We start from the raw sequence: 13,170 nt of genomic DNA on the forward strand, positions 1-13,170 counted from the left end.
AAGTAGCTGCCTCATTTTCCCAACACCACTTATTGAAGAGACAGTCTTTTCCCCATTGTATATTCTCTGCTCCTTCTTTAGAGACTCTTTAACCGTATAAACACGGGTTCATTTCTGGACTCTCTATTCTGTTGCCTTGATGTTGGTGTCTGGATTTGTGCCAGTACTATCCTGTTTTCTTGAGTATAGTTTGAAATCTGGGACTGTTTTATTCAGCTTTGGTATGCCTTCTCAAAACTGCTTTGGTTATTTGGAATCTTTTCTGTTCCACACAGAATTTAGAATTTCTTGCTATAGTTCTTTGAAAACTACTACCAATATATTGATAGGGATTGCACTGAATATGTAGAGCGCTTTTCATGGTATAGGCATTTGCAAAACAGTTGGTCCATACTATCCATGACAAAGGTGTGGCATTCCCTTTATTGTGTCATCTTCAATGTCTTTCATTAAATGTTTTATACCTGCCAGAGTACAAATCTTTCAACTTCCTTGGTTACTTTTAGGACAGTATCCTGTAGTTTTTGAAGTAACTGAATATGGGTTTGTCTTCTTAATTTCTCTGCTGTTCTGGTAGTAAATATAGAAATGGAACAGATTTTGGAATATTAATTTGTGTTCTGCAACGTTACTAAATCCATGTATTAGTTCTAGTAGTATTTGGTAAAGTCCTAAGGATATTCTATGGACAGTCTCATGTGATTTGCAAATATTGAGCTTTTCTTCCTCCTCCTGAAAAGACCAGTGAAGGTATGGAGCCATCCTTACCCACGGAAGACAGATTCCTGCAGGTCTCCAGCATCACATCTCTGTAGAGCTTCCTCTGACCACGATCCAGCAAAGCCCACTCTTCTGGGGTGAACTTCACAGCCACATCCTCAAAGACCACAGAGGCCTGAAACATACCACACACTCTATTGCTGCAAAGCTCCATCATCACCCATGTGTGTGGGAGGATGAAGGGTGACAGGCGGGGAGCTGCACTCCATTCCTAGGACCCCTGAGTCACAACAGAGGGTGAGGACAACAGCTGACATGGACTTACACACACCCAATTTACTGGGATATTTACACTGAGACAGATCTGAGCAGACCAGTACTGTACAGACTGAAAAGTGAAATATTCGCTCGGACAACACACAGACCGGAGGACACACGCTTGGCTTGCTCTAAGACGATTATGCCTCATCATCGGCTCCAAGAACTGGAACCAGAATGTCAGGATGCTGTGGACACTCAGATTCCAGGGCTGCTTGATGGGAGCAGCTCTCGCCCTGGAAGGAACAAGGGCAAGAGCCTGCTGGAGTCCCCTCTCTTCCGACAGAGGCAGACACGACCCTTTCCCCGGATTAGGTGGGCTCTGGGCACCAACACAGGCCAGGGCCCGGGCGCCTGGCACACCTGATGTGTAAGACGAGTCCGGGGCCTTAAGAAACGTGGAAGTCAGCAGGGCCGCTCAAACTTTTAACCCAGGGCCCAGAATTCAAGGAAAAGGGCACCAGAAGGAAGAGTCCCTGAGGGATTGATGGGGACACAGCCACCGCTCACGTTAACACAGGAGGAAGAATCACAGTGTATGGACCGTTTTTAGGCAACAGGCCTGAGTGATGGAAAGATACGCAGCAAAGGGCACAGTGAGCACACAGCTGAATGCACACGCGCTCCTGAGTGACCTGCCTCGAAATGGCCACAGGCCCTAACTAACCCCTGCATACTTACAACCGGGCACAGGTGCCACACAGGGAGCATTCCAAAGGTTCTCCTGCTCCCTCGTGACCCCATAACTGTAGCCCCCAGCACCGCCTCCCGGCAGATGGTCTCTTCTTTGCCGTCCTGCCCGCTGCTCCCTCGCAGGGTATTCAGTAAACTTCTATCTCCTCTGTTCTGCCTTGGGGGGAATTCTCTCACCCCCTGAGCTGCGGGCCTCCCCCTGATCGGCTCACCCCACATTTGTTGCCCTTCACAAGGACCCTCTGCTGTACTTGGCCTCTCCTGGGATTTCCTAGGAATTTCTTGGGAGTTTCCCTTGGTGGCCTGACTCTAGTGTTCTCTGGGCAGCTGACAACCTCCACCTGAGGTTCCTCCTTGGTGAGGATCCCAAGTCCCAGGGGGCGTCTATGGGGCACTCCTTGCCCAACAGGATGAGGGATTTCCCCTCTTGTCCTTCAGGGGGGATCCTTGACTCCTTCTCCTTTCTTTTCGCCCTTTGGCAGGTACAACCATATTACTCACCAGGCAGCCAAAGCTCTCTATCCAAGGGGTCCCTGGTATGGTCTATGGGTCTGAGGGTGAACAAGGTCAGACCATTCGGGCCTGTATGGGCGAATGACCCCTTTCCTCTCTCCACTCTGTTCCCAAGGTCTATTCCCAACGAGTGGCAAATATGGCAACGGCAGCTCGGCCGTGGTGAATCCGCACATGTGAAGGACTCAGCTGGGACCCCTTCCTGATGCTGGCTGAGTCTCGGCAGCCTTGCTTCTGTCAGATTCCCCCCTTAACTCCTTAGTTCCCATGTATGCAGCTGCCATCTTGACCTACAAGCAAACACATTCCTACACATCAGAGTGCTGAGTCCTCCCCTCCTTTTTGCTTAAGTACAATGAGAATCTGTTCTCCTTGTAACAAGACACCATTGGACACATTGGTTATTTCACCAAAGATTTGACAGGAATGTCAGATTTGGGACAGACCTGCATAGACCCAGAACTAACCAGACAGCTTGAAGGAATTAAGGTGGACTTTGTGGAGCCAGTCAACCCCCCTGGAAATACTGGCCTGATGCCTTGCTGACAGAGTTCCCAGCAGCCTTACCAGGTGAGTAAAGTCAACTCCTGGCAGGTGCCAGAAACCTCAGGATAGTTTGGGTACCTTGAGAAGAAGAAATCACATAAATCTACAGGTCTTGCAGACAAGTCTGGTGACAAATATTTGGCTTGTCTTCTGGCCTCAAGGGGCTATAAAAAAGTTCAATCCAGAGATTCCTGATAACAATTTTGAGCAAAGCAAGCTTCCTGAAAAACCTATTTGGCCAATCACTGTTCTTCCTGAGCTTTTGTAAGTAACTAGGCGATGATTGTTAAAACTGAACTTGTTTTACAAACCATCAGTCTTGATTTGGCTATCTTTGGAAATAGGAGTGAATTCAGAGAGAAAATAATTATGATTCAAAACCACCTCTTTGGAGATATTGGAATTTGATACTATTTCTTATAAACCAGATTAGATCCTGAATTCTTCTGGTTCCTCAAATACCTGGCTATAGATCTCCATACTAAGGTTTTGAATCTTCCTTTGTCATGACCTAAAGTCATTAAAAATTAAAACTGTTTTTCTTAAAATTCTGAATACCAATGCTAGACAACTTGAGGTGAAATTTAGAGAAATTTCCACAGCAGCTCATGATAGAGAATCTCCATGCTTGTTACTCTGTCGGGAAAATAATAAGACCCCAGGGACACAAGATTATTTCAACAGCTGGAAAATGGGAAGGACTCCCCAAATGCATGACTCAACTATCACCTTGACCAATTCTGCATGAATGTGTAAGGAAAATCACTCCTTAAAACCCAGAGTATACCCCACTCCATGGGATTAACTATGGACTTGTGGAAATAATAGATGGGATCACATTCCTGATCTTGGACTGGATGACACATGTGGGGATGCCCTTATCTCCCACAACAAGTATCTCCCATTTGCTATCGATTCCCATAATATATCGTTAAGGGGAGACATCATGCACCCCTGGTTTCAGCAAGTGGATGTTTACCAGGCAGGTGCCCAAGGCCAGTGGCCGAGATGGAGACACTAGGACACACAGGGCCAGGAAAGACTAGACATCTGTGGAGGAAAAGGAATCATCAGCTTCACAGACAATAACTGAGTGTTGTGGATTTATCTGTCGCGGAAACAAGAGGAACACATGGAGAGAGAGTTCCAGCATGTGTGATTATGACCTGCGTGATGTAGTTTTCTCACGGAACAAAAGGTGGTCATCTACACAGGAAGAGACGGGGAAGTTCAAGTCTACTAACAACGTGAAGGGTCCATCCACGCAGACAACCCAGAGAAAGGATACACCCTGACGTGGGGAAAACACAACACGCTGAAATGAAACAGCCTGAATGTCCCCAGGACGTGAAGGAAACAGAAGATCAGGAAGAAGACATGTGAGTTACAGGTCACAACATGCTGGAAACTCTTCCACAGAAGAGGGAATCCCACACATGAGAAATGTTCAGCCCTGAGGGAATCAGATAAACCAACGTGTGACGTCCAGGGGACCCCATGTGACACACTCGAGCTGGATGCCATGAAGTCGCAAGTGATGGGACCCAGAACCGACATGTGGTTCACACTCTGCACCCCGTTTCCTGCTGACGTGTAACTTATTCACGAGCTACAATATGCAATGTCCCCCCAGCGCAGAAGGACTTACAAGGCATTTACCCTGGAGACAAGGCCACACTGCCGGCAGCAGCAGCCCCTGTCCCCTGCAAGGTCCCTGCCCCTAGTGCAACAATCCCCTCCCCCACCTTTGCAATCATTGTTGTCAATACATGTCTCTCCTTACTCAATTTGTATTTTTCCTTTGAACCTGGTTTGACCAACTGTCCACAACCACCCCTTTCCTACCCAAACTTTACCCAGGCTGCTGTCCTCCCCACAGATCCCTGAACTGCAGGTGGCCCACCCTCTGAACATCCACTGAGCTGAGGAACAAGGCCCTGGGGACCTGAGCCAATGAGGCCTTCCTCCACCACAAGGGTGGGATCCTGACACTGGGCCTTCCTGACCATCCCCCTCCTGCAGAACAGTCAAGCCTCGTTCTCTTTCACTGGAGGGTCCCTGAGATGGGAGCTGGTCCCTGTTGGAACTGATTGTAATAAACTGTCCTCAGCCAGGTGCAGATTTGAGGTCATCTCCCAAGTCTGTCACCAGCTAGACCTCAAGCTGATGAGCTTGTACTCACAGAACTTTGCCCCACGTTTCCCTAAGCTGTCCTTTCCAGCTGTCCTTTTAACTCAGGCAAATGACAGGAACCCGCCCCTGGAGCAGACCCACTGCCCTCACCAGACCTCCAGGGCCCCAACCTCCCCAGCCAGTTTGAGGAGCCCCGGGATTCCTGTCTGTGCAGAGGGACCTGGAGGGACCTCTGGAATGACCACCAATTACCTTTACCTCATTATCACACTGAAGTCTCCACTGGGGGAGGAGCACAGCCTCCTGTACATGACATACTCCCTGGGGACAGGCCTGCTGCCCTAAGGCCCACCCGCAGCACCCCTTCTTCCCACCCCACACAGGACGAGGAGGCTTCCCCATGGGAATACCCATCCCAGCCCTAAACCAGAAGAGCCCATCCACCCTCCCTCCGGGGAGTCAGGGCTTTGGAAGTTATTTCCTGGGATCTACTGATCTCTGTATCTGCTGCTAATAAAGTTTTCTTCCTGGGACTGCTCAGTGTGGAGCACTTTCTGACTCACCAAGCAGAGAACTCAGGTTGGTTGGGTGACAGGTCCACCGTGGGTCCCCCTGTAAGCTTAGCAGGTTTAGGGGGTGCCCAGAAAAGCAATCGTTTTAGGACCCCAGCTCCATTCCGTGATCTACGCCTCTCCGGCTCTATTTGCCCAGTACACCCCTTGCAGAACTTGCTGGTCCGGGTCAGAATCACAAAGAAATGGAAAAACAAAAAACCAATCTCAGCCATTTACGACTTGAAGGGAACAGCGGGTTGCAGACTCTGACAGTCTGCACCAGGCCAGGAAACAGCCAAACCCGTGAAACTCTCCGCGCGGTTTCCAAAGTGAGAAAACCCTGCATTTCTTACCCGAGATCGCAGCCCAGGACCCCGTGCGCGCGCACCTGCTCCCTCAGCGCGCGCTCAGCCCCGGCCCCACGTCCCACACTTACCTCCGCTGGATTCTAACGTCCAAGTCTCAGCCCCCGGGAGCAGCTCTGGCTCCGTGACCGTCACGCTGCACGCGTGCTTTCTGGGCACGTCTTGCAGCTCGGTCCGAGCAACCTCACGCCCGCCTAGACTGCCCCCGACAGAGCTCCCCTTTCTGAATATTCATCGTCACCCTCCATAAAAGACCCCCCCCTCCCCTCTGGGGAGTCGCGGATTCGGAAGCTATTCCCTGCGGCCTCCTTATGGCTGCAAATAGTTTCCTTTACGAGAGAACTCACCCGGACAGTCTCTACCTGTCCCCCACAGAGGAGCAAACTCCTGCTTAGTCAGGTCGTCGCACACGCTCCCCGAATCCCAGGCCTCCCCCCTCCCCCAGCCTTCCTTCCCAGTTCCATCCGTCCAGGACCCAGGTGCCAACCCTAGGGACGGGGACACCCCGCCGCGGCCGCTTCCACCTAGGTCCGGCTGGTCCCATCCGCCCCTCCGGCCCGCGCACTCACCATCTCGGGGCCCCCGCTCCTCGCCCTCGGGGCGTCCTCCTACGCCGCGCACACCCGAAACCGTGGCAGCGCAGGATCCGACTGCGCCAGCCGCCCCGGCGGAGAGCCACACCCACCGGGCTCTCGCTCGGGCCTGATTGGGTGGTGTACAGGTCCCGGGCCCTGATTGGGCGATCCTTCAGTCCCTGCGGCCTGATTGGATGGTGTTCCGAAGATAACTCCCCCGATCCTGATTGGACATTACCGAGCCACTTCGCTTCCGCGCCGTGATAGGACAGCCTTCGGCCCTTCACGTTGTGATTGGAGGGTAATCCTGGCACCGCCCATTGTGGCCGCAAATTGGGCAGATCCCCCACCCCCCCGCAGTCCCGCCTCCTGCCCCCTGAGTGACAGGCTGGCGGTAGACACGTGTCCAATCCGCCTGCCAGGATCGGCTCTCCGCAGAATGCGCTCCGGGCCGGCTGAGCCGCCTGCCTCCTTCTTCTGTGTCAGGAATCTGGTTCAGTTTCCGACTAGCCTCCCTTGTCCAGCGTCGCGTCGGGACGCGACAGAACAGAGGGACCCGATGAGCCTTCAGTCCATGGCCCCTACAGGGTGACGGTGCACTTGTCCCCTGTGTTTAAGAACAGCTCACCGACGGGGTGCCTGGGTGGCTCAGAGCCTGCAGCCTGCTTCAGATGCGGTGTCTCCCTCTCTCTCTGTCCCTCCCCCGCTTGTGCTCTCTGTCTTCCAAAAATAAATGAACATTAAAAATTAAAAAAAAAAAAAAAAGAGAGAGAGAGAGAGACAGAACAGCTCACTGTGTGAGCTCACCTAAGGGGAAATAGACCTCCTTGGGTGTTGACCTGGCCCTTTGAAAGCGTGAGGCCCCGCCCTCTGAACCGACCTCCACTTCTCAGGCCTCGGGTCAATAAAAAGTGCCCTGGGGCCTCAGCCACCAAGGGACGTGGGACCCCGCGGCCCCAGCGGCCCACAGCCACAGGTGTGACACGTTACAACCCTCAGGTTTGCGTTATATTCTGCAAGGAAAGTCACGGCCCATCCAGTTTGTAATCAGACCCTGTAAATGAGAAATGAAAAGGTTCCATTTCCTTCTTCAGGTGATGCATGGATGTGGGACAGCTCTGAGAACATACAAAAAAAAAAAAAAAAGAACACTGAGTTTTACTCTGACAAGTGTGAGCCCTATGGGATGTGAATTATATCTCCATTTTCTGAAACAAATTTAAAGGCCACAATAGCCAGGAAATCATGCCTCCTGGGCACTGTTGAAATACTTCGTGTCTCTGCGGATTTGCCCACTCTGCCTATTTAAGGTAAGTGACTCACACCATGTGGCCTGGTGTGGCTGGTGTCTTCCACGTGGTATAACATTGTCACCATACGTTCACGTGCATGCTGTGTCTGTCCTTCATTCCTCTCTGGGGCTGAATCACCGTCCGTCCTGTGGATACGCCGCACCCTGTTCATCCATCCACGCACTGGGGGACACTTGGGACGTGTCCCTCTTTTGCGGGGTCTGCACAGTTTTGCACCTGGCATTCGTGTGCACACATCTGAGTGTTTCCGTCTACGTAGGACTGGAACACTTGGGTCACACTGCCATTCTGTGTTTCACTTCTTGAGGAACCACCAAACGTTTTCCACGTCAGCTGCCCTGACACTCCCACCAACCAAGCACAGGGTTCCGCTTTCTCCACATCCTGGCCGCCGCTTCTTTTCTGGATTCTGGCTCCTAGCCGTCCTCGTGAGTGGGAAGTGGCATCTCATCGTGGTTCTGACTCGCATCGTCCTGATGGGAGGATCGGTTCATGTGTCTATTAGACATTTGTGCGTCATCTTAAGAGAAATGTCTGATCAAGGTTTTGCTCCCTTTCTGATGGCGATGAGTTTTTGTCATTCAGATAGGGGTTCTTTGTGTATTCTGCAGGATAAAGTCTTATCATACATGCGATTTACAAGGACGTTCTCCCATTTTATGGGTGTCCTTATAATCTCTTGTTAGGGACCTTTGATGTGCAAAAGATTTTCATCTTGCGGAAGCTTCGTTTACCTACTTTTTCTTGTGTTCCCTGTGATTATCAGGTCACGGTTAAGAAATCTTACCGAATACAAGTTCATGAGGATTTCTCCCTGGATTTCTTTCACTCTCAGGTCCCCAGGACAGGCCCCTCAGGGCTGGGGATTCTCGGCAGAGATGTTTCCAAGGCCTGGAACTGAGATGCTCTGGTAGCACACGTCCCTAGACAGTTGTTTAACGCGATAGGCCATGGAGGAGTTTCTGGTTTAAGTGATGATCTTTGATTCTTATGCAAATATACTTCTATACGTCCGTACCTTCACCATTATGCTTCCAACACACAAATTCTTGATGGCTGCTCAATTTGGGGTAATTCCCTCTGCCTCATTATATAGAAAAGCATGTCCATGATCGAACACTTGTTCTTATGTATAAAATTCTGAAGTGGGATTTGTGACGTTCCAAGAAAAACTTGGTTATAGTATTGATGGAGTTCTACTGACGCGATCCAACTATTTGTTAAGTATTGACACATTGGAACATTTCCTTGAATCTCGTTCTCAGCCCACCTGCAAACCGGGAAATTCTCATGGCTCCAACTCAAATTCTATCTGCACTCCAACCTCCACGTCACTGCCACTGCTACAGCCCAGCATGAGCCACCATCGTTGCGGACATCACCAGCCTAGTGCCCGTCGTCATGGCAACAGAGGGATCCTGTGAGGCTGCCCGATCGGCTCATGTTGGGCATCCACACCACCCACCATCAAAGCGAGACTTCTTGGTCAACCAGGGCATGGAAACCACCCCATCCACTCCTCTCATGTCTGTTGTTCCTCCTCCCCCCGCCCCTCTCACTCCTCTGCAGCGACACTGGCTTCTGGTATCCTTTGAATCCAAGGTCCCCTCCCTCCTCCAGAATGCATTCATTATATGGGGCTGCCGTAACACAGTGCCAGACAAACGTTCGTGGTGTCACAAATGAGGCGCCTGGAAGCCTGAGATCAAGTTGTCTGCAAGGTTGGTTCCTACTGGAGGCTCTGAAGGACGATCTGCCCCAGGCCTCCCTCCCAGCTTCTGGGGGTTGCCCACAACCCTTTGCATTCCTCGGCAGGTAGACACATCATGCCAATCCCTGCTTCTGTCTCACATGGTCAAGCCCTGTCTTCAGCGCAGGCCTCTGTGTCCCAATTTCCCCGTCTTATAAGGACACCCATCACTGGGTCAAGACCTAGCCTAATCCAGTGTGGCCTCATCTTCCTTAAATGTGCAAACACCTTATTTCTAGATAAGGCTGTATTTTGAGGTTCCACGTAGACAGGAAATGTGGGGGTACAATACTGAACCCAGAGTATGTGTGTGTTTGTACTGCATATACCTTGTCATGAATTTAGGTATCAACTTCCAGTGTTACCTGAAATCACTATTTTACTCTTTCACTTTCCTATTCCCACCAACCTCCTGTACTTGTATCTCTGATATAAGTTTACCCAGATAGAAGATGCTATGCATGTTTCCCAGAATAGTCTTCTGAACTGTGTTTAAATATGACCTGTATATTAACAAATGACACCCTCTTCACCTTCAACTGGCAGAGAGTTATATCAAAATACCTCTTTGGGGCGCCTGGGTGGCTCAGTCGGTTGAGCGTCCGACTTCGGCTCAGGTCATGATCTCGCAGCTTGTGAGTTCGAGCCCCACGTCAGACTCTGTGCTGACAGCTCGGAGCCTGGAGCCTGCTTCGGATTCTGTGCCTCCCTCTCTCTCTGCCCCTAACCCACTCACATTCTGTCTCTGTCTCTCTCAAAAATAAATAAACATTTTTTAAAAATTAAAAAAAAAAAAAAGGAACTGATCTGTGTCAACTGGGGGCACATCAACAGAACCATGAGTGATCTGAATAAAAGAGAAAGGCATGGCCCATTTTTCCTCCACTGGCATCACACCAGGAGACACCACTGGGTGGGGCATTACCAATCAATTACCCACCCATCACGGGAAGAAACGTCCTGTTCGGCATAGTCAGCACTAGTCCTAGCAAGAATAAGTAAGGGGGGAAGGACAGGTTTCCAATTCTGGTATCAATTTTCATGTAAACATTTAAGAGCTCTTTGGAAAACACACAGTGGGAAGCAGCATTTCCAGAAATTAGCAGTTTCCTCAAGGCAGTTATGCCTGGAGCTCCGTGTAAGAACTCATTCCCACCACCTCTAAGACTCACCTCACCAACAACACTGTTCTGGTTGTTCGCAGGCAAGCAGGGAAGGTGCGTGTCTGTCTCCCCATTCCCCAATGTTTAAAAAAAAAATTTTTTTTAACATTTATTTATTATTGAGAGGCAGAGAGAGACAGCATGGGGGGGGGGGCGGGGCGCAGAGAGAGAGGGAGACACAGAATCCGAAGCAGGCTCCAGGCTCCGAGCTGTCAGCACAGAGACCCTCGCGGGGCTCGAACTCACAAACCATGAGATCATGACCTGAGCTGAAGTCAGATGCTTAAAGGAGGGAGCCACCCAGGCGCCCCTCCCCCTTCCCCAATCTCAACCTGCAAGAGGGCGACTCCCGGTGTTCTTTGTCCAAGGCCATTACATAAGCATCATTAGGAACGACTAAGGCGTTTCTAGAACCAAAAGGTGGGAGCCGCAAAAGAATTAAGGAAAAATCACACCAGAAAGAAAATGAATACAAAAGCGAACCCTCCACAATGACGGCAGGAGGCCAGCAGGGGGCGCTCCCCATCCAATCCCCGGGGCAGCTGTAGACGCCACACGAAAGAGGCGCGGGCGCACACAACTTTACTGCCCCCGCCCGCGTGAGAAAGCTTTCCTCTGCCCAGCAACAGTCCAGCCAATGAGAGACGGACACAGCGCAGCCAATGAGAAGCCACCATCGTCTAACCACCGGTTTGCCCCCAAGGATTTTTTTCTTTATAACAGCCGCCCCCAACTCCGCCCCCACCGTCCTCCCCCTCCCCCCCCCCCCCCCCCCCGCCTCCCCCTTACCTGTAAAAGAGCATCCTCCCCTTTCCTCTCTGAACTTGCGCCTGCATTTGCCAATTCTGGCGCGTCCTGATTTGCAATTCTTGCTAGTGCCAATAAACCCACTTTTTTGCGGGTGGAATACGCGATGCTGAAGGTCAACCTTACTCGGTGTCAGAAACTGAGCCCGTTGGCAGTGTGCTGGCCTTCTGTCCCAAGTCCTCAGCAAGATGTGATGGGAAGTGGGGCTCAGGAGTGAGAGAGAGGTCAAGAGCCCAGAGCTTCGGATTCTGTGTCGCCCTCTCTCTCTCTGTTCCTTCACCCCTCACGCTCTGTCTCGCTGTCTCTCAAAAAAAAAGAAACAAAGAAAAAAAGAATTCTGGAGATGTTTTTAGTGCAAAAAAAAGTGGTTTGTAAAGCGTGGGGACAGGACCTGTGGGCAGATAGAGCTGCAGTGCAATTGCGAGGGGCAATTGATTATCCTTTGCAGTTCGGGGAGGGAAAGACAGAGGAAGTTTCCAAACCCATTTTATTTTATTTATTTTATTATTTATTTTTAAAAATTTACATCCAAATTAGCGTACAGCGCAACAATGATTTCAGGAGTAGATTCCTTAGTGCCCCTTCCCCGTTTGGCCCATTCCCCCCTCCCACAACCCCTCCAGTAACCCTCTGTTTGTTCTCCATATTTAAGAGTCTCTGTATGGTTTGTCCCCCTCCCTGCTTTTACATTATTTTTGTTTCCCTTCCCTTATGTTCATCTCTTTCATATCTTAAGGTCCTCATATGAGTGAAGTCATATGATTTTTGTCTTTCTCTGACTAATTTCACTTAGCATAACACCCCCCCCCAGTTCCATCCACGCAATTGCAAATGGCAAGACTTCATACTCTTTGATCGCTGAGTAATACTCCACTGTGTGTGTGTGTGTGTGTGTGTGTGTGTGTGTGTGTGTGTGTACACCACATCTTCTAATTAGCCATTCACCCATCGATGGACATTTGGGCTCTTTCCATACTTTGGCTATCGTCGATAACACTGCTATAAACATTGGGGTGCATGTACCCCTTCAACACAGCATACCCGTATCCCTTGGATAAATACCGAGTAGTGCAATTGTTGGGTCATAAGGCAGTTCTATTTTTAGTTTTTTGAGGAACCTCCAGACTGTTTTCCAGAGTGGCTGCACCAGCTTGCATTCCCATCCAAACCCGTTTTAATACGTTAAAGAAGCTTACAGGATCCTGGAGGCCTAGCTATTGTCAAACTAAGGTTGTTGTTGGGGTTTTGTTTTTGTGTGTTTGTGTTTTTGTTTTGGTATTTATTTATTTATTTATTTATCTCTAGCAAGGGATTAAGACAGTTGGGCATTCCTGGAGGAAAGTCCTACTCCGCCAGCCTGAAGTATTTCTCAATGGGCTACAAGCCATAAGGAAGTTTAATTGTATCTACAGTTCTTTTCGCCTTTCCTCTCTGCATCATGTGGGCGCAGACTGTTCCTGGGTAGGTCTTTGACCAAGTCCTTCTGGAACCAACCTGTTCCTGTTGAAACAGTGGTATTTAGGAATTTCTCTTTCTGTTCTAAAGAAAAAGCTAAGGATCCCAGTCATCAAAATACTTGAAGAGCATCCCTCAAGACCCATTGTGTCATACCTTCTGGGTTTTTAAAAAAAATTTTTTTAACATTTATTCATTTTTGAGAGACAGACAGAGACAAAGCGTGAGCAGGGGAGGGGCAGAGAGACAGGGAGACACAGAATCT

General features: G+C 50.0%; 1 protein-coding gene across 4 annotated transcripts in view; it reads right to left on the reverse strand.

Annotated features, from left to right (window-relative positions):
- Positions 1-13,170, reverse strand: part of LOC109261250 (zinc finger protein 77-like) — an 82,186-nt gene that overhangs the window by 39,736 nt on the left and 29,280 nt on the right. Inside the window, exons 1-2 of one of the 4 annotated variants that reach the window (XM_053897509.1) lie at positions 6,412-6,719; positions 769-895 (exon numbers count right to left, since the gene is read on the reverse strand). The exons of 1 other annotated variant lie outside the window; for it this stretch is intronic. In XM_053897509.1, coding sequence (XP_053753484.1) covers positions 769-895; positions 6,412-6,414 — 130 coding nt within the window. In that variant the 5' untranslated portion in view covers positions 6,415-6,719. Of the gene's footprint in view, positions 1-768; positions 896-6,411; positions 6,726-13,170 lie in introns of those variants that run through there. 2 more of the 4 variants (XM_053897508.1, XM_053897511.1) reach the window with 2 other exon arrangements.

The sequence above is a fragment of the Panthera pardus genome, unplaced genomic scaffold (assembly GCF_024362965.1).
Source record: "Panthera pardus isolate Hobbes unplaced genomic scaffold, ASM2436296v1 HiC_scaffold_8, whole genome shotgun sequence".
In the NCBI taxonomy this organism is placed as follows: domain Eukaryota; kingdom Metazoa; phylum Chordata; class Mammalia; order Carnivora; family Felidae; genus Panthera; species Panthera pardus.